The sequence below is a fragment of the Corylus avellana genome, chromosome ca7 (assembly GCF_901000735.1).
Source record: "Corylus avellana chromosome ca7, CavTom2PMs-1.0".
NCBI classification, from domain to species: domain Eukaryota; kingdom Viridiplantae; phylum Streptophyta; class Magnoliopsida; order Fagales; family Betulaceae; genus Corylus; species Corylus avellana.
Genome location: NC_081547.1, coordinates 14,821,390 through 14,842,585, shown reverse-complemented (window position 1 = coordinate 14,842,585; position 21,196 = coordinate 14,821,390). Strand labels below are relative to the sequence as shown.

General features: G+C 37.1%; 1 protein-coding gene across 3 annotated transcripts in view; it reads left to right on the top strand.

Annotated features, from left to right (window-relative positions):
- The window catches only part of LOC132188814 (uncharacterized), a 29,032-nt gene extending 12,395 nt beyond the window's left edge, over positions 1–16,637 (top strand). For all 3 annotated transcript variants that reach the window (XM_059603369.1, XM_059603367.1, XM_059603368.1), the window contains exons 7-17: positions 660–718; positions 834–954; positions 1,775–1,843; positions 3,400–3,452; positions 3,556–3,664; positions 9,210–9,380; positions 9,478–9,636; positions 13,626–13,718; positions 14,741–14,923; positions 15,539–15,750; positions 15,980–16,637. In XM_059603369.1, coding sequence (XP_059459352.1) covers positions 660–718; positions 834–954; positions 1,775–1,843; positions 3,400–3,452; positions 3,556–3,664; positions 9,210–9,380; positions 9,478–9,636; positions 13,626–13,718; positions 14,741–14,923; positions 15,539–15,750; positions 15,980–16,391 — 1,641 coding nt within the window. In that variant the 3' untranslated portion in view covers positions 16,392–16,637. The remainder of the gene's footprint in view (positions 1–659; positions 719–833; positions 955–1,774; positions 1,844–3,399; positions 3,453–3,555; positions 3,665–9,209; positions 9,381–9,477; positions 9,637–13,625; positions 13,719–14,740; positions 14,924–15,538; positions 15,751–15,979) is intronic.
- Positions 16,638–21,196: the final 4,559 nt, after the last annotated feature.

The window sequence follows — 21,196 nt, the reverse complement described above, 5'->3', positions numbered from 1 at the left end:
AAATACTTGCCAACCTATCTATATCTTCCACCTCACTAATTGGAACAATCTGTGACTTTGGCAAATTAATCTTTAACCCCAAAACAGCTTCAAAGCATAGGAAAAAAAGGGGTCAAATGAATCAAACTCTTGTATTTCTTGTTCTATTGTTTGGTGGCAAAGTTGTGTGTCTTCTCATGTGAAGTATATTTGAGCTCTGCTCTCTCTCTCTCCCTTTGTTTGACCCCTGATGCATTCCTGTGAAGAGTTCTTGTGAGCTGTTATGCCATTTATATTCTTTAGTTTTCCACGCCCACTCTATTCACAAATTTATGGTGTTTCATGTTTGTAATCGCCTAACTTAAAAGGGAAAGTAGAATGGAACAAATATTGAAGAGGAGGAAGTGATACTTTTGAAACCATAGGGTGGCAAATGATGTACCATGGTGTTAATATAATTCCATCTTTACTAACAATGATGCTGGCATGGAATCCGTGACATGCTTTAAAATCATTGCATAGCCATTAGCTTCCATTAGGTCATAGAGTCCACGGTTACATGTATGGTATACTTGTTTCTGTTATATATATCTCTTGTAATTGAACTTGCTTTTACATGTTGAATTCGTACACCTGCTTTATTATCAGGGTTTGTCAAATTATTTTATACATCTTTTCAGGGACGATTCCTGTCCTCCCTTACTACACAATCACCAGCAATAAATGTGGTTTCTCGAAGGTTATTCATGGATCCTGTTTTACTTTTTATCCTACTTTGTCTTCTTTATTCGTTAGCATACATTTGTCCATTTGCTCTTGTTCAAGTGTGTGGTGGTTGAATTTTACAATTTCAGCAAGCTCCATGGCCTAGTTGCATGTGGCGGTGAGGATGGAGCTGTAGAATGTTTTGACATGAGAATGAGATCTTCAGTGGGTAGACTTGATGCTGTTGCACCCACTGGTGATATTGACCAGGTAGATCTCCTGCCTCTAATTTTCAGATGCAGAGATTAGTTTCGGTAAAGTAGATTGTTAGTCTTTTTAAAAAATATGGGGAAGACTTCTCATGTCTTGAACGTGATAATGAAAATCATTAATTAGGAGTCAAATATTGTGGACTCCAGTTTGTTGTATTAAATTTTAAGGATGGGTACTACATCCTTGGTGTGGATAGCAGGTCCTTACGGTGAGATGCTATTTTTAGTTGTATCATTTATTTATCGAACTCCAGATCACTTGTGGGGGGTTACATGGGGTCAGCTGTGGGCTTCCTTTCTACTTATTTTATCCTTTTTTCTTGTGGAGCATATCATAACATTTATGGAAAATTTTCCTCTTATGCTTTTGGAGGATGGAATATCGGGTAGTAAGAATATTATTGCTCTTACCCACTTTCTAAGCACCAATAGTACCGTTTCTCTCCTTACCCAATTCCCTTGGTATTGCTTAGAAAAAAATGGGGCTTGTCCCACATCGGCCAAGGAGCGGGAGATGGATGAGTTTATAAGTACCACGGGTCCTCTTCTAGTCAGTAATTGCTTGGATGGGGTAGCTTTGTGAATCTCGCTTATAAACTATCTTCTTCTATTCAGCTTTGATAGTGCTGTTTCTCCCCTTACCCAATTCCCTTTTGTATTGCGTCGAAATAAAGAAAAAAGAGACTATTATTGCTCTTTCTCCATTTGAAGTGAGAGATCCACAAGGTTTCCTAATAGGTTCCCTGTGGATGGATAGGTACATGCTTGCTTAATTTTTTCCTGAAAACAGTCTCTTACCATACCTGCTGCATTTCTAGGAGGTCACTTCATTGGAGTTTGATGGAGATGGGGGTCTACAATTGGCTGTAGGAAGCAGCACAGGAAAGGTACGATATCATTTAACTATATAAGATCTCATCCAAATTGATTATATCATTCATTTTGTCAAACATCATTTACTGCATAGATTGTGTACTGTATAAGATCTGAACCAATACTGGAGGCATTGGGTTAAGTTTTATTTTTTATTTTTTTGATAAGTAATGGAAAACTTTTATAAAAAGTGTAAGGCGCCCTTAGGTACACCGACAATATACAAAGGAAAGCAGCTTACTAGAGTGAGCAAAAGAAAAACCCGCGAAGTATCAAAAACCTACAAAACACCAAAAACCCTCAAACCTAAAACCCACATGAAGCGCTCAACATTAAAAAACGTGAGCCTTGCCTTTCCCATGCCTTAAGGATGCGCCTGTAGTTTCATAGTTAATGGAGCATTCTAAGTTTAGAAGCTCTCTTCTACCTCTGGAGCAAGCACCCTTACCCTCTCGACAGTGGTCTTCTTCAATGGCTGCCAGGAGAGCCAGTCTTATCCTCATTCCCCTCACACAAAAGCCCCACTACCGAACAAATATCCTCAACACAATAAAGAGCCCAATCCAAGGGAGTGCCGGGTGGAAAAATACCTAGAGGGGAAGGAAAATCTCCATGCTTCCCATCATCCCTCACAACTAGCTGACGATGAAGCCAGGGCCATCCTCCCTATTATCCATCACTACGCAATCTGCTGGAGGAGACTGATCAGCCGGCAATATCTGGGAACAACTTAAACCCGGCTCAACCAAACAGCAACGATCTGCAGCAGAGGAAGTCGGGTTGAGAAACCCCCGTTGAAGAAGACCCTCGCCGAAGGGGGATTGTTGACAGCAATTACAAGAGGAGTCATAGACTAATCACTAGTGAATGTTTTTGGTGGAAACGTTCCTCTATGTCACTAGAGGGGGCAACACAGTCTTTGTGTATGGAAATCATATTTACACTCTAATTTTCCTTGTTGCACCACAAGTCTATGAAAATTTGACCACTAGGTATTAGTGACTTAAGGTAAACCTCTTACTAGAGAGGTTGAGAAGTATAGTAATGCGACATGTCAACTGACTTGCGTATGTTGCTAATGTAAAACAAAAGTGTTGTCCTTTGGAAGACGGAGCAATGAAAAATAGATGAAGAAGATAGTCTAAAGAACTACTAAACAAAGGTTGTATAGGGACATTACTGAGGATTTCCTTGGGTGTTATTATTATTTAATTCAGGCCAGGAAATATTTTGAACATGTGACTTAATTTAGGATGGGACAATGGAATGGGGACTGTGAGACTTGGCCCAATTTGGTAAGGCTAGGATGATTATGATGAGAGGCAGTGTCATCAGTTTTTCTTCTCCGTCGTTTCCTGAAAGCCCCTTCTTGCAATATCTCAGGGTAATGTCCAATCTTACAAGTTGAAAACAGTTCTCTTTGTTGTTGCTACCAAGTTCGCGCTTCTATTAATTTTCAAATAGTTGTTTACTAAGTGGTTTTTATACTTGATATTAAATTGACTCTTCATTGGTGTGATATCATCCCCATTTTGAAGTTCTGAATTTAATCTACACATCGAGTATGCAGGTGCTGATCTATGATTTGCGTTCATCTTATCCTATGCGAGTTAAGAATCTCTTGTGAGTCTACTTGCTTAGCATGGTTATTGTGTTTGTATTCCAATGTGCTGGATATTTCTTTGCTTGAAACTAATTTCTTGAAAACCCTGTCATTGTTCTATAGGAATGACAGCCCGATATTGGACATCAAGTGGCATCGTACTCTGAATTCTGAACAACCAAAGTTAATCGCCACTAACAAGAATGTTGTTAGAATATGGGATCCTGAAACAGTAAGAAGTTTTTCCTCTTATAGAAAAAGATATTTTTCAAACTTGTTTTCTTTGATCAATGGCTTAAGAAATCTCCTTGATATTCGGTACCCTTTTCTTGTTGCTGGTCTGTTGGAAGATGGGAAGATTGTTTTCTGACTCATTAAATCTGAGTGACGATCAAGCTGTCAAACAGTGTGAACTTAAACCTGTTTCTGAGAGTCGATATACCTTTTTTTTTTTTTTTAAAAAAAGAAAAAATTCTGTCTCCATAATAGTTTTCTCTAAATTGAGACTTGATTGCATTTTTCACGTCCTAATATAAGGTTATGTGCATCAAAGTTTTGGAATAAGCATGGGAATATGATGACACTTCTTTTAGACTGAATTAGTCTTTCAAGTTTGTTTTAAGAACTTTTAAGAGTATATATTGGTAATCTTCTCTGTTGTTCTGAATTAGTCTTAGGTTTTTATAGAACTTTGATTTTGACATGTTATAATTTGAGTTTACATAAATGATTTTCTTTTCTTTTTTGTTTAGGTGTTTCTCTTGTATACTTTCTGTGTATTTGGGTGCTCCAATTGGTTTTTAATGAAATTTATTTACTTTACATAAATGATAAATATGGATGTTATTCCTCCACCATTGGCTACATTGATGCACTTTTGGCAGTAAATGGCTCATTGGAAATTTGAACTTGCAGCAGTTGTTGACCAACTGTATGCAGCTGGATATAAAATGTGGAAATCGAAAATGGAATGTGAATTTCTTTTACACAAATTGCTATCTTTGTGCTGTTATTGAGATGAAGGAACTTAGTTAAAGGGAGGTAAGGGTACAAAGATTTCCTTTGAATTGAAAGTGGAAAGCTCACAAGCAAGAGCAAGGAATACCTAGAAAACCCCAAAAACCAGACAACAGCAGAAGGAAGGACATATTATAACAAGATGAGCAGAATTCGAACAAAATATGATTAGCTATAATTCTCTCTCTGAGAGAAAGTGAGCCTTCGAAATTTTTCAGTGATGCACCGAGAAAATCAAGAATTTTCCCAGAATTAGGGATCAGCTAAAGTGGTAATAAATTGCATTTCTCTTTACTTGAAAAGCATGGACAAAAGTTCAGTTTAATGATCTGGAGAAATAAAGTTGAGGCCCTCCTTTTTTAGGACACTTTCATAATTTAGCCCTGTGAACTGACAGGGGAAGATTTATGGATGAGCATTGGATTTGTTGAGGAATATGACCCAAATTCCCTGGGGACATGGGAGGACACATGCCTTGAAGTTTTGTTTTTGTTTTTTTTTTTTGCACGTTTGAACGCAGGAGGGAAAAATAGTTCTCTGAAAAATAGACTCTAATAATATGTAGTTGTCCTTGAAGATCCTTATGCTTCCATTCTAAAGCATCAGAGTAAACCACAATACAGCCTCGATTGGACTAATACATAGAAAATATAATTATGAAAGATGCAAAGAGCTGATGCCATTGGGACCTTAAAGTTTCTACAATGGTTTTTGAGCTTCTGATTAATGAATGCTAACTGGACAGTGGAGGGTGTCCCATGAATGATAATGAATGATAAAGAACATATATGCAACTCATAAAGAACATAAGTGTTACCTGAGCTTCTTTATCTATTAGTAGTATAGTAAAATGGTATATGTATAGAAATGGTGTTGTCTTATTAGATTATGCTTTTTTTTTTTACTGCAAATGCTTTAGAGTAGTATTATTATAATTGTATAGCAGATATCCAATATAATTAGAGTGAAAAAGTTACTAAGCACTGCCAAAGTAAGTACATTCTACATTATTTGTCCATAAGGTAACAACCAATACTTTAGTAGACTCATGACTTTTGTGGTCCTTCTGGAGTGATGCGGTTTTAACCGCTTCTTATTTAATTAATCAGACTCCTACTTCTCTTCTTGATGGAAAATCACCACATCAAATCTTGTTTCCAGATAGAAGTCCTTTCCCTTTATATCCATGAGCATTTGGATCTGTTTGCTATGTTCATAATATGAGTTCTCACATAGATAAGCTTGAACCTTGTGCATACAAATGTATCTTTTTAGGTTATTCTCGTACTCAGAAGGGCTATCAGTGTTATAGTCTGCTCTTACCATGGTATTTTGTGTATGCTGATGTCACATTTTTTAAGTCTTAGTCCTATTTCCTGATATTCCTATTCCACTTCCGGTTTTCGCTTCTCCATCTGTTCCTCGACCTCAACTCTAGGTATATACACGACGTCAAAGATAGACCGTTCAGTTCATGCCTGGCCTGAGTTACCTATTGCTTTACAAAAAGATTCATGATCCTATGACACATATCATCCCTTTTCTAACTATGTTTCTTATCATGCTTTATCTGTTCTGTATTCCTGTTTTATTACCACTCTCCAGTCTCCACTTCACATCTTCCTATGTGTCTTAAAAGATGCTTTATCTCATGATGGATGGAGAAAGGCTATGGATGATGAAATGATTGCCTTACATTGCAATGAGACATGGGCCCCACTTGACATCTTCCTATGACTGCCTTACACTGTCTTTGAGCTTAAAAATTTGGAATGCTCCATTAATTTTGATGCTAGAGGCAGTGGCTATAGTCGGGGTAAAGGCAGGACTGATTTGCGGGTCTAGGGCTTCTTTGAGCTTTTTTTGATTTTTAATTTTTTTTAGTTTTAATTTTTCTTTTTTTAGCGTTCTCTTATATACTTCTTGTGTACTAGGGTTGCGCACCTTCTCACTTTTGATATGCAACATTACTTATAAAAAAAAACATTGTAATGAGACATAAGATCTTGTCCCCTTACCTTATGATACGAAGCTTGTGGGTTGTCGTTGGGTTATACTATTAAATATTGATTATATGGCACCATTGGTTGTTTGAAAGCCTGTCTTGTTGCCAAGGGCTACACACAAACTTATGGAGTGGATTATGCTGAAATATACTCTTGAGTTGCTAAAATTGCTTCAGTGTGGGTACTTATAGCTCTAGCGGTCTCATTTCATTGGTCTTTATATTAGCTTGATGTGAAGACTGCCTTTCTACATGGTGATCTTTTTGAAGACGTGTACATGGAGCAACCTTTGGTTTTGTTGCTTAGAGGGAGCCTGACAAGGCCTGTAAGCTGAAAAGGGCCATTTATGGGTTGAAATAAGCACCTAGAGCATGATTTGGAAAGTTTTTAGGCATTACTCAAGTTTGGCATGAGTAGATGTCACAGATCATTCAGTTTTCTATATTCATTCTGGTAGCATGTATGTTTTGCTAGTAATATATGTTGATGACATTATTGTGACCGGCAATGACAATCGGGGAATTAAGAATGTGAAGTATTTTTTGAGTACTAAGTGCCACATTAGAGACATAGGCACGCCTAAATATTTTCTAGGCATTGAGGTGGCTCGGTCAGCTGACAATATAAGTCTTTTTCAAAGAAAGTATACATTGGATCTTCTAAAGGATTCGACGTTACTGGGGTCCAAGCCTACTAGTACTTCAACGGATCCAAATCAGAAATTGACAAATAATCATGGGGAATTGTTAGATGATCCAGGCAGTTATAGAAGACAAGGACTAAAGTTGAATTACCTTACTATTACTTGGCCCAACATCTTTTTTTGCAGTATGTGTAGTAAGTCAATTTCTTAAGAAACCGCGAATGCCCAATTGGGTCGCCATGCTACAGATTCTTGAGTATTTGAAAGGATGACCAGGAAGAGGGACTTTTGTATTAGGATCATGGTCATTTGTGTATTAAAGGTTATACATATGCAGATTGGGTTGGTTCACCATTAGACAGAAGATCTACCATGGGCTATTGCACATTCCTTGGAGGAAATTTGGTGACTTGGAATGGCAAGAGACAAGCCGCTGTTGCGAGATGTAGTGCTGAAGCAGAATATCAAGCTATGTCCTATACATCTTGTGAACTTATATGGTTCAGAAATTTTCTTCAGGAAAAGTGTTTTTAAATTGGAAACACCCCTGAAACTATTTTGTGATAATCAAGCAGCCATCCATATAGTCACGAATCCAGGTTTCCATGAACATACAAAGCATATAGAAGTAGATTGACACTTTGTTCATGATAAATTGACTAATAAAGAGAAAGTCCTTCCGTATGTGAAAACAAAAGATCAATTGGCAATTTTTTTCATCAAAGCTCTAGGTCCTGGACAAGTTACATTTATTTGTTCAAAGTTGGGATTATATGACATATGTTCTCCAACTTGAGGGGGAGTGTTAGATTAGGATAAAGAACGCGCTATCTATTGCCTTAGACAGGGTTAAGTTTGTGTTATTAGTTGAGGAGTTTGAGCTAAATTGTGTAACTCTTCTTTATAAATAATAATATGGTGTGTGGGGTGATTATGAAAATTAACCCTGCCTCTTATTTTTCTCAACAATAACCACACTCGATTTCCCTTCCTCACTATCGTCTCTCATATTGTTTCTCTTCCCTTTCTTCCACTTTTCATGCTTCCTTTGTACATTCACAGCTTTGAAGTCCCCTTCATTTAATGCCAAATATTAGGTTTGCTAAACCCGAAACTGATAATTGGATTCTATTAGCAACATTATAATTCCCTTCTCTCGCTGTATCCCTCCCTCGCTCTCTCTACCTCTCTCCACATTTTAAACGTTTTAAAATTCCATTAGTTGTCTTCTTTTGAGTTACATTTTAGCCTTGATCATTCCTCCATGTATTGCAAGGTTGTTTAACTGTTTATAACTACAATGTGATATATTCATGACTTGTTCTGTATATCTAAACAGAAGGTTCTTGTTCATTAGCCCCTCTTTTTGTAATTTTTACGTATATGGAGATGAAACTCCATTTTTCTCTGCAAACTAAAATCAATTTAGAAACTGAACATTCATTATGATCTTCTTTGAACTAGACTCTAGGGCATAAGCTATATATCTTGAGAAGCTGTTTTCGAAGTTCTTCTAATCTGTCTTCTGTTTCCAAGTGATATTCGCTCATCACCTATAAGATCAAAGCCTTTGCATGTAGTGTTATTTTTCATATGATTTACATACATTGTCTCAGTTATTAGTATATGTCTCAATATTAGCTGGTACATATATCCATCTATATGTGTATGTATATTGCTTTCTTGTGGACGATTTTTGTGTGTTAGCTGAATAATTTGGATATGGCTAATAGGGGTTCTGCGTCTACCTCATCACTCCATTTATATTTTGGGCTTTTAATTGATTTTTTTGTGGTGTGGAAGATGGTCCCTCTTTGCCTCATGTGGTGCATCTTGAGTGAGAGAAATGCTAGATGTTTCGAGGATTCATATAGGAACATAGAGGACCTTGTCCACTTTTTCTTGTACACTATTTTCACTTGGACTGCTGGTTGGCTAGCGCCCCTAGTGATTAGCTTCCTTGGCTTTCTTTTTATGTTTTCTTCTTCTTTTTCTTCATCTTAGTCGCTCTCTTGTATACTCCCTGTGTACTAGAGTTGCGTCCCTCTGCGCTCTTTAATACATCTTTTTACTTATCAAAAAAAAAAAATTGATTTTTTTGTTGTTCTCAGGGTGAAGACATGGCCAACATTGAGCCGACTGCTGGAACTATAAATGATATTTGTACATTTAGCGGCAGTGGGTTGATGTTACTGGCTTTGGACTGCAGCCAGATACCATCTTATTTCTTACCTGCTCTGGGACCTGCCCCGAAGTGGTGTTCTTACCTGGAAAATCTAACGGTATGTTCTTCATATGTTATTTGATTCATTCGCTGCTTTAGGTCAATCTCATTTGAGATCTTGAGTTACATAGTTGATGTTCTCTGAGTTCTTACAGGAAGAGCTAGAGGAGGGTGCACAAACAACAATATATGACAACTTCAAATTCTTGACAAGAGAAGACCTTGAGAGGTTGAATCTGACTAATCTAATTGGCACCAATCTCTTACAAGCCTACATGCATGGGTTTTTTGTTGATTATCGGCTGTATAAAAAGGTAAGGCTGTCTTCATTTCTATTCCTTATTTTTCACAAAAGATATAGTGTGCTGTTTTCAGAAATATTGATGTTGAAGATGTTTTGTGTTCCATTCACTGGGTATCTTGTATGTTTTTTATTAGAAACATTTGTAAGAAAATAGTTTTGAGTGTGTCAAGCTAGTAAAGGGACATATATGTCATGCATAAAACGAGGTCAAAGTTGTTAGACTTGTTTCAGGAAATGATTGTGTTGTTGTGGTTTCTTATATGGACTATAAGTTGTTTGTTGGAGATGTCTTCTTGAGTCAGTTTAAGGCTTTGCTGATTTAACTTTAGGGTTGAATGATCATTAAGTAATTTAAAGTTGTTTGTCAAGACTAGTGAAGAAAATGTAATGAGGCTTTAGATTTCTCACTCAAGATGTTGCATCTCAAAACAATTTACTTCTCTACTTTCTCTCTCTATTTTCACCTCATGATCTAGCTCTTTTGTTGTTTGTCTAATTGCTTTATTAACTTGATAATATGCATCTCTCATTTTGTGAACGATAAAGTTTTCCTCCAAGTTGGGTGGAAGGAAATTCCTTCAGCCCAATCTATTAAATTGACATGTATTTGAAATGTAATTTTTTAATTCATGTACAATGTAGCCTTGACATGTGGTTTGTAAATTCTCTCTCTCTCTCTCTTTCTCTCGTTGGTTTTTGGTGGTGCATGTCAACGCTTCTTTCTATGTTTTTCTGGGGTGTCGGCGTTGTTGTAGTCCACAATGTTTAATCGTTTGTGATGGTTTCTTGAGTTGGTTTTATGTAGAGGCTAAAGCTTTTGAGCTTTCGGTAGAAATAGACGGGTCTGTTTTACGCTTGGTTGAAAATGGTCACGGGGTATCCTGAGCGTGTTTCTGGGTCAAGTGAGTTCTGCTTGGTTGTCGGTCACAATGGAGTTGGTTCAAGGAAAAGAGTCAACTGAGTTTGTTAAATCATCAAGGTATATAATCCATTTTTAGCTAAGAGATGCTCTAATAGGTCTGACCGATATTTGGTGGTGGTTGGAGTGGTTTTATTGTAATACTGGAGGGGCAAGGGAGGGGTTGGAGAGATTGAGCCCGTGAGCTAAGAAAGGTGGTGGCTTTCATCGACCTATCGCTTAGTGAGAGGAAACGAATGTCGTTTCAATAGCAGTGCAGTGTTTTTTCGTTGAACGATGTGGGTGGCTTCTTGGTGTTAATGGGGATGACGCTGGAGAGTGGCACCGGTAGGTCTTATGCGGAGGTGTTAGGTAGGGCGGGGCAGTCGTAAGGGTGCCCATCAGCGCCGATGGTGACAGTGGAGCGAGCATTGGGAGAGCTTGTTGTAAGGAGTAAGTTTGGGTTGATATGGGTTCCTTGAGGGCATAGTATGACAGGCAATTCATCCTGCTGGAAGGGCTAAGCAAGGACCGTTGTGTCCATATCTATGGCCTAGAAGGTCTTTGTGCGTGGAAGGAGTGCAGCCATTCCCCCCTTTTGCGCTAAAATGGAGGTGTGTCAGTATGAGGTAGTGACGAGGTGGAAGTTTATGGGGCCTTACAAAATTTGAGAAGTCAGCTGGAGAATATGAAAGGGAAAGCGGACAGGGTTCTTGCCATAGTGGATGAGGGCCAAACTTTTATTTGGCCGGAAAGGGTTAGTAAATTGGATCATGCCGATCTTATAAAAAAAAAGCCTATGCATTCAAAGAGGGCCCAACCAAAGCCCAATTCTGCAGGATAAAGCACATCTCGTGGCTAAAAGGAAGAAAAAACCTGTCTTCCTAGCAAGTAAAATGAGTGTTTCATCTCAAGCCCACTTTTAAGTGCGTATAAAAGACATGGGCTTGGGAGGAATCTTCTTCTGGGAAAGACTAGCTGTGGAAGAGGGCACGGATGCAGGGCAACCAGATCCTAGAGCCGGGCAGTCTAGTGGTCCTTTGGTGGACTTGCTGGTAGCATTCGATTACTCAGATGTCGATGTTGGAGGTGCACATAATCTTTTGGGATGCAACTGCTATGTTTATCCTTGTTGGATGTCTGTCATCCATGGTGCAGCTTTCTGATGCCCAATCATTGCACTTTTCTCTTCCCTTCCTTCGGATTTTGTCAGTGATGAGGCTGCGATGGTCCCCATCAACTCTGGGTACTCCGATTTGGTTGTAGGCTATAATGTTTCCGGAGGATTGCCTTGTCTGACTCGACAAGTGGGTTCTAACGTAGATGATGTGATGGAGTGTGTTCACTTGAAAAATGAGGATTTGAGTTCCAAATTTGTTCCTATAACGTAAGCGAAGATCCTTACATCCAGCCTGGGCTTGTTAGCGGTTGTCAGAGTTTGTCACTGCTCTGGATAGGAGCTGCCCTCTTGTTAACGTAACTAACTCCTTGCCTGGATATGGAATTGTTCTCTAGGAAGGAGGCCACTCTTCTAACCTCTTGCCCTTCGTTTGTGTATGAGAATAGTAATGGGGTATAATCTTCAACTTAGGTTTTGCTGAAAGTACAGGAAATCCTTCATCATGTGGGGTTATCGTGTGAGGGTTTTGAACAGGAGTTCATGGCCTTGCTTATGGCTGTTGAAGCGAGCCACTCTCAGGAGTCGGCCTCTAGTTCCAAGTTAGTTAACAAAGGTAGTAGAGAATTAAAAAGGGTATTGTTTTCCATCACTCATGATTCGAAAGACCGTATTTCTAGCTGAGGTGGATTTATTCCACAAAAAGGCTATGCTTGGTTATTTATTAAGACAGTTGATTACTTGAAATGTGAATCGGTCGAATGAGGGTGACAAGCCTCATAGAGTTAGAAACTTGCTTAGACAGTGGAAGACTAATGTTATTTGTTTGCCAGAATTTAAATTGGCATTCATGTCTAGCAGTGTTGTGTTGTGTGTAGTTTATAGGGGTGTCAGCACGTGCATTGGTGTTATTCTGCTTTAAGAGGGGCATCCGGTGGAATCTTTGCTTATTTGGGATAGGAGGGTAGTGGGGAAAATCAAAGAATGTGTGGGGGAGTTTATTGTTGCCTGCTTTTTTTATAGTGTTGAAGTTGGATTCTCTTGGGCTTTTGTGGGTGCCTATGAGCCTAATTCTGATTGTGTTAGAATGTATTTATGGGAAGAATTGGCTGGCTTGCTTAGTTGGTGGAACTTTTCATGGTGCATTGGGGGTAATTTCAACGTCACTCGTTTTCCTAGTGAAAGACTGAGAGGAACTCTTTCTTTCTTGCTATGGTAGAGTTCTCAGAGTTTATTTTTTATTAGGGTCTTATGGATATCCCCCTGGTAGGTGGGACTTTTATGTGGTCAAATAACTGGGGGATACCCCCTCGTCTAGAATTGATGGATTTCTTGTCTCACTAGAGTGGGAAGCCTAATATCATGATTTGTCTTAAAAGAGGTTGCCTAGACTCTTCTGATATCACTTCCCCAATCTTCTTGACTGTGGAGGCATTTAGGGTGGTAAATGATATTTTAAGTTTGAGAATACATGGTTAAAGTCTAAAGGCTTTGTGGACAGGGTGAAATAGCGGTGGACTTATTATCATTTTAAGGCTCCCTGAGCTTCATCTTGGCTCGCAAACATAAGGCCTTGAAAGCTGACTTGGATGAATTACAAGTTCTTGATGGTTTGGAGGAGGAGAGAACTTATCATGTTTTATATATACTTTCAATGATTTTTCAAATTAATTTTAATATTAAATATTGATTTGAATTTCTCTGTATTCTAGAACTCTTACATGATGTTCGATTTACATCGCGATGGTAAACAGAAAAGGTTCCCATGCCAATGAGCTTTAACTCTAATGGTACTTCCTCCTTCCTAAGAACGGAGTAAAGGATTGTGGGTTAAAGACTCGGTTGTATATGCAACTAACTGATTATGAAAAAGAAAAGAAAAGAAAAGGTTCTCATGCTCGTAATAGTTAATGTAGTTGGTTGATTGTGACTTTCTGGATAATCTACCTGGAATTTGCTGTTTTATTGTTTTGTACTTCTGCAGGCAAAAGCATTGGTGGAACCATTTGCATATGATGCTTACATAGAAGAGCGGAAGAGAGAGAAATTGGAAAATGAACGAGCATCTCGTATTACGGTCAGTTATTTTCATCTAATATTTGAGTATTTTCATTAAATATAGCTGCTCATACTTTGCATATTATCACCAATTTAATATGTAGGCCATATTACGGTAATATTGCATGGTTATACAATTGTTTCTCAAATGAATGCATTCATGAATCTATCATGGTGGTTTGTGTACTCCACTATGTTATTGGTATACCTTGAAGGTTTAGTTCTAAGGAAGATTAAGTATCTGTGCTTTTCTCCCTTGTCCACTTCATAAAATTTCTTTCTTTTAGTGTCTGCTTACCATAAATATGATCTTGCGTAAGCTTAAGACACAATGAATTTGGTTGGTTTCTTCTTTATTCTTTTCTTTCCAACTATTGACTGTTTTAGACAAATTTGCAATGATATCTTGTGGCCTTAAATTGACGTAGTAGATTATTTCCTTCAATGGCACATGGAATTCTTTGGTTGCTTAAATACTAAGAAACATTGTCATTGCAATTGCTGATGGCATTTGCCTACTAGTAGGCATATGAAAGAGTTGACAATCTCAAAAAATGATCTCTATGTTTTTTTCCCCTCGATAACATTATTTATGATCACAGTAATGATATAGCATTTGCAATCCAAGATTGTCTTCAGTGTTCCATTTGATTTCCAGAGTAACATAGTGGGTAAAATGAGAACTTGGCATTTTGTGGCAGCCTTGGATGAAATGACGGTTTTGAAATTGCAAATTTTATTTGTGTTGCTGGTGCCTGCTGACAAACAGAGCACTATTGCTCAAAGATTATTGATAGTGACTTTAATTTATTAAATATCTCTAAACCTAAAGATATGTTTGAGATCTAGTAGAGGTGGACAATTGGGAGTAGAGGTGAAATGGGGTGGGCTTAGGGTCATGGTGGGAACATCTTTAATGAGTTTTTTATGGACATCAAGTTTATCATGCACTCTCAAATTGTGTAGGAGTTAGATTGAAGGACTGATTAATAAATTCTGATTTCTTATGCCTTTCATTTCTGTTCCTTTATGTTTCTGCAGATTAGGAGGAAACTACCCAAGGTTAACCGGAATCTTGCAGCTCGTATTCTTGAAAATGAGGAAGCAGAAAACGAGGAGAAAGATGCTGATGAGAATGAGACTAAAAAGAAATCAAAGAAAAAGAAAGGACTTAGCGCTGAGATACTCAAAGATGAGCGGTTTGCAGAATTGTTTACAAATAAGGTATGATAATGAGATCATTTTGGTAGTGCTGTTTTGTGGATGTCCTTTTCCTTTTCTTTTTAGATTCTTTTTTTTTTTTTCGTCTGACCTCTTTTATAAAAAAATGTCTCTATGGTGACCTACTTTGTACAATGATTACCAAATGTCTCTTGAGCTTAGAAGTAGCCGTGGCATCAAGAATCTGTTAATGAAGAATATTATTAAATCATAAACCTATATATGAATTGTGCTTGCTTTAGTTGGGTGCTTTCTGTTGCATACTGCCTGTGTACTTGGGGCACCTTGTGCTTTTAATAAAATTTCTCTTAACCAATATATGGACACACACAAGCCAGATTTTGGTGAGTATTATGGGATGCTTTTAATGGTTTAATAAAATGTTTCAAAATGCATGCTTTCAACATCTAATCCTCATCTTCAATAATGGGTGAACCAAAAAAAAAGAAGGAAGCAATTTTAGCATAGGCTGAAATTTATGTGGAATTGATAAAAGTAATTTTACTTGCCTCTACGGTTGCAAAGAGTGAGGGCTTCTCATGTATTATCTGTTTCTGGATGGGTTCTGAATCACTAGAATGTTCCATTTTATGTTTTTGTTTCTGATTTTGTATCCAGGACTTTGAAATTGATGAGTCCTCCCGCGAGTATCTGGCTTTACATCCTATGCCTGCCAAGAAGCAACCATCGTTAGTGGAGGAACATTTTGAACCTGTTATGGAGGATGAAGAGCAGAGTTTGAGTGATTCTGATGTCACGGCAGCATCTCAGTTGTCAGATGGCGAACTTGACAATGATGAAAGAAAAACAAAGAAAGCACGAGTTCCAAGGTGAGACTTTGTGGCATATTTTTGCTTGTGTTACCTTTCTAGGTATGGTTAGATAGATCTGTCATTTTGTTGAGTTTTATTGAATTTTCTTTTTATCCCCCCCATATTGTGTATCTTGAGTGTGTTGAAGGGTTTAAACCAGGGTGCTTGGATCCTTTGTATCGTTATCAAAAGTGAAATCTTGGAAACTTTTTGTGGGACTGATGATTATTTTTCTTGAAATTCTTAGATTGTATGAAGTTAAGGATGGGCGACATGCAGACGCATTCTGGAACGATGTATCACTTGCGAACGAGGACATTCTTCCTATTGGAGAGAGACTAGCAGCTCTTAAACATGATCGGCGGCCTTCTGGTGCCCCACGTGATGTTAAATTTGGACCGGGAGGATCACGAGAGATTTCCTTCACTTCCAGAAGCTCAGCCAAGTACAAGGAAGACGACAACGACGACGAAGTGCTGCATAAGAAGAGAAGGGGAGTCCAGTCACTAGGGCTTAAGCCGGATAGATCAAGCTTCGGGGGCCGAGGGAGAGGAGGAAATCGTGGGAGAGGAGGGAATCGAGGGAGAGGAAATCGTGGGAGAGGAGGGAATCGCGGTAGAGGAGGAAGTCGCGGCGGTGGGAGAAGAGGCCGTTGGTGAAAGTGTTGCGCAGGTGCATTTTTGAGCTGCTTGGGGTTTATGTTTTTTGTTCCTTTTTAGCATTTTGTATTATACGGAAAATTTTGTGATCTTCAACCCATGATTTTGATCTTCCACACATACAGACAAATTTTGCCCTCAAATCTCAAGTGAAAAAGGAAAATTGGCCTTCTTAGGACGGTAATAACCATGATGGGATGGGTGTATCCAGAGTTTATATATATATATATATATTTTATGGCTCAAGTTGAGCGAGTTCCGGGTCTAACTTGGGTCTGAGGCCTACACGGCTCGAAGTAAATTAATATTTCTTAGTACAGAAAGTAGTGTGTTTGCCATTGTGGTCCAGATCTATGAGGTAAGGTATGGCATACGAATCTTGTATATTGAACGAGTAAAAGATAGAAAGTCCTGGGGAACCATTGCTGATGGGGACCAGAAAGAAGAGATATAAAAGGAAGACAGTAAAGTAACAAACCAAAGAAAAGAACATAAAAAAGAAAAAAAAAAAAAAAAAAGAAATATAAAAACCAAAGAAAAAAGAAAAAAGGTATTGACGAGACTATAAGAGAGTAACTTGTTTAGGATTGTGTTGGAAAATAAATAAATTAATTAAAAAAAAGGCTTGAAAGAGCTTTTTGGAAAAATAAAATTTCATTTTTAAGCTTCTTGCCAAACAGATCTCTTTTTGCTGATCTGTTTGCTTTTGCACAACTTTTTAAGTATTAAAAGAATTTTTGAAGTTCCCTAATGTCAAATTACACTCATAGTATTTCATGCAAACACACTCAGAGTATTTACAATGACACGAATATCTAATTTAGGCTTAACTTTGTTTGGGTTATGTATAATAAGCAAAGAAGAGTTGGTAAGAATTTTGGGTTTTTAAATGGACAAAAATTTCCTACATACCAGGTTGTAGGATTTCTTATAACTCACTCTCCAAAAAAGTGACATCTATTGCCATGTGAAAATAACTCGTTCTTTTAATAGCATTAATAGCCAAGTATATGTTTTTCATATGCTTAAATGACACTTTACTTTTTAGAGGATGGATCGTGAGGATGGTACCATTTTTGTTACTATTATAATCGAAAAGCCTAAGAGAATTGTGTTCCAGTTGAAAACCAAACAGTCCAAGCTATTGGAAAATTGGGCTTGAGAGCTGGGTAAGGCTATAAAAATGGTTTTGCTCAAGCATTCTAAGTAGGGCCATAAATTAGTCTGTTCGAAAACTTGCTTGATATATTTGTGATTGTAGAAACTTGCTTGATTATTAAGTGACACATATCCAACTTGCTTGACAAAACTCAATTAAGGCTTATGAGCCTAACTCGTATAAAGTTTGACCCAACTTGCTCGCCCAACTAGATTAAGGCTAACGAGCTTAGCTCCTATAAACAAACATGTTTATATATGTGTATAAACATATAAGAACTTAGTATTAACTAACATATTAAGTTATTAACTAGTTGGTTAATATATACTAAATAATACTAAGCAACTAACTAACTATGTAAGCATAGTTTAAGCAGTTAACTATAGTCTATAGGTCACTTTGATTAAAAAAAAGAAAGAAGTTACTTAGTTACTAACTATTCTAAGTAAATATAATATTACATATTAATTATAATACTTTGATAATATTATTACTATATATATATATAACATGTTAATTAGTTAGTTCATAAACTAACATATCTAGTAAGTTATTAATAGTTAGTATATAACAATATAGCTAGGGTAAATATATTATAAGTCCCTGGGTCAATGCGCCAAAATTAAATTCTCCATAAGTTTTTTTTTTTTTTTTTTTTTCTGAAAATTTAATATCTAATTGATATGACTACTTCCTATACATATGAATTTTATTGGAATTGAGAAAAATATATGAAAAAGTCAATTATTTTTTTATTAAATTAGTATTAATTTTGATTTGGTTTTGGAAATTGTGTTTGCAAGGGTCGTGTTAAAAGAAAATGGTAAATAATGTAGCGGGGAATGTTAAATACTAATAGTCTTCTTTTTTTTTTTTTTTTTAATGTAGTTTTGTGCTTCAGATTCCATTTTGGGTCCTTAATTTTTGTTATAATTTTTATAATACTTATTACTTCTATTCTACAAATAGTTTTTTTCAATGTTATAATGCGAAAATATGGTTGAATAAAAAAAAAATAAAAATCTATTTGACTGGACTTCTTCCTATATCTTATGGTTAGGTTTTTGTTTATGCTCGAGTTAAGAAGTGCGTGAAGAGAAGGAAATTAGTTAGTAATTACAAATAATTTCTTAAAGACCTTATAAGTAAATTAAAAAAAGCAAACCGCCCTACTGTCAAAATTTTTTAACTGTTATTATATAAGTTGAAACACACCGTTTTAATGAAGCCTACATCAAACTATTTTTTGATCCTACATGTCCACTGTTGACACGTAGGATCAAAACTCACTAGCCAAAACTGTGAGTTTTGGCTAACTTGGTGGTTTTATTGTTTAAACCCCCAAATTTTTTTCCTCCTTCCCCGATTCAACGACAAAGGATGAAACCCATGCAGCCCACAGAGCTCCCCCGACGCACCCACCGGCGCACCCAGAACCCACTGGCGGTTCATTAGTCCAACGTCGTCACAACCTTTCCGGCGTCACTCCGTCACAGGTAAGAAGTCGAGATTGGTGATAGGGTTCCATTGATTCATTTTTTTTTTATTTTTTTAATTCAAAAATTTTTAGAAAAAACGAAGGTATTTTCTGGAATTTTTTGTGGGTTTTGTTGGTAATACAAGTTATGTAAGCCTATTATGTTTATTGATGAAAGCTTTTTGTTGTATTGGAAGCTTTATTGTTGAAACCCCCATCCCCAAGCTTTTTGTCAAATCTGTGTTGGATTTATATATAGTCCTTTGACAATTGGTTGTATTGGAATCTTATATATAATTTATTGCATTTTATATATACTTTATTGCTAAGGATTGGCAGTGGGTGTCATAATGGAATTTTTTGGTTGTGGTTCTGGAACTTTTTGGTTGTGGTCCATATTGGTTGTGGTCCTAGAATGAGACAAGTCAACGATACTTTATTCCATTATTAATTGTGAACTTTTTTAGGCTTAGTGACTTTGTCCATAATAGGCAGAAGGTATGAGTGGACTAACTTGTCCTTTGACAATTGGTTGTGGGTCATAGAGAGGATTGTGTATAATTACAAAAAGAAGGGGTGGTAGTTTGGTATTTATGGCACATGGGTTGAGTGATTGTCCATTATTTATCACGTTTCAATGCACATAGAGAAAACATATACATGCAAACTTTCATGCAGTTTTGAAAATATATAATGCACATGGAGTGCACCAACTCCACTCTCTCCGGCCGAGTATTGCTTTGATAATATTAGTCATAATATGACTATTATTGTGATTCATATTTCATATTGGTAATTTTGTGGCAGATAACTTGGTCTTTTCTTCTTCTTCTTCTTTTTTTTTTTTTGAAATATTGTTGGAGAATTCAACTCCCAAGTGAAAGGAGTTAATGTAATAATCGGGGCAACTTTTATTATTATTATTATTTTATGAAAGATAGACATAAAAGAGCATGCATTTTGTCCGCAGGTTTTTTTGTTCTCTGATACCATTAAATTCATTCTAGAAAATTTTTTTTCTTACACTCTTTCATATGCTCACAGATATGGTTGTCAATATTGTAATACCTTGATCCCATATTGGGAAGATGAGAAGAAGCCCTCATAGAGTGGGTGGTTTATAATGATAGTCATGGGTGCTAAGTCCGACATTGCCTAGTTACTAGGTGAAACTGGGCTCTATAATGAATTCTTGAGAAGTTCCAAATTGACTAGTTTTTTTTGGGTGAGAGCGCAGATGTGGTTAGCACCTTTCCCTAGGTCGTTACAAATATAAACATCCACGATGGTGGGATAATGCACCATACCCCATTTATGTACGTTGGTGATGACATCCATCAAGTAAATGGGTATGATGTTGACTATTTGAGTGTTTGGAAAGTTAAAGAGCTGGTTCGTGATTTATGATACTTGAATGACTTTAACTGTTGGTATAATGTCGGTGACAATCATGATCAAGTGATGCATAAGATGGAGAAGGGGGTGGTGGGGTGGATGAAATACCTAGGGCTACCTGCGAAGATTGAGATGGAGAAGGACAAGATGGAGAGTGTGAAAATTCTTAATCAAGAAATTGTAAAAGCCCACAAGTTAAAACTAGGGTTGACCGTACGGCTACACTATCCAAGAAAAGGACCTCCACTGACTATGCATCTCCAAACGAGCAACCGACCACCAGCCGAGGAGATACACATGATTCTATTCTTTTCATTTTATTTATGTTTAGTTTATTCTTTTAAATTGAGATTAGGTTAATCAATACAATTTGTTTTAATTCTTTTAATTTTTTTCAGGAAGAGGAAGGAAAGCAACTGCTGTTAGGACTCAAACCAAGCAAAGGACCTCTACCGGAAGTGCATCTCCAAGCAAGCAAGAAAGCAAACAACCGACCACCAGTAGAGGAGGTTACATTCTATTCTTTTAATGTAATTGATGTTTAGTTTATTCTTTTAGATTGAGAATGCTTAGTGAATACAATATATATATATATTCAAGAAGAGGAAGGAAAACAACTTTCTGGTAGGACTCCAGCCAAGCATAGGACCTCCACCGCAAGTGCATTTCCAGGGGAGCAAGCAAGCAAACAATGGATATACACCGACGAAACAACTCAAACCAATCAAGCAGCCAAGTGAAGGACCTCCACAATGGAAGATACACTTGATTATA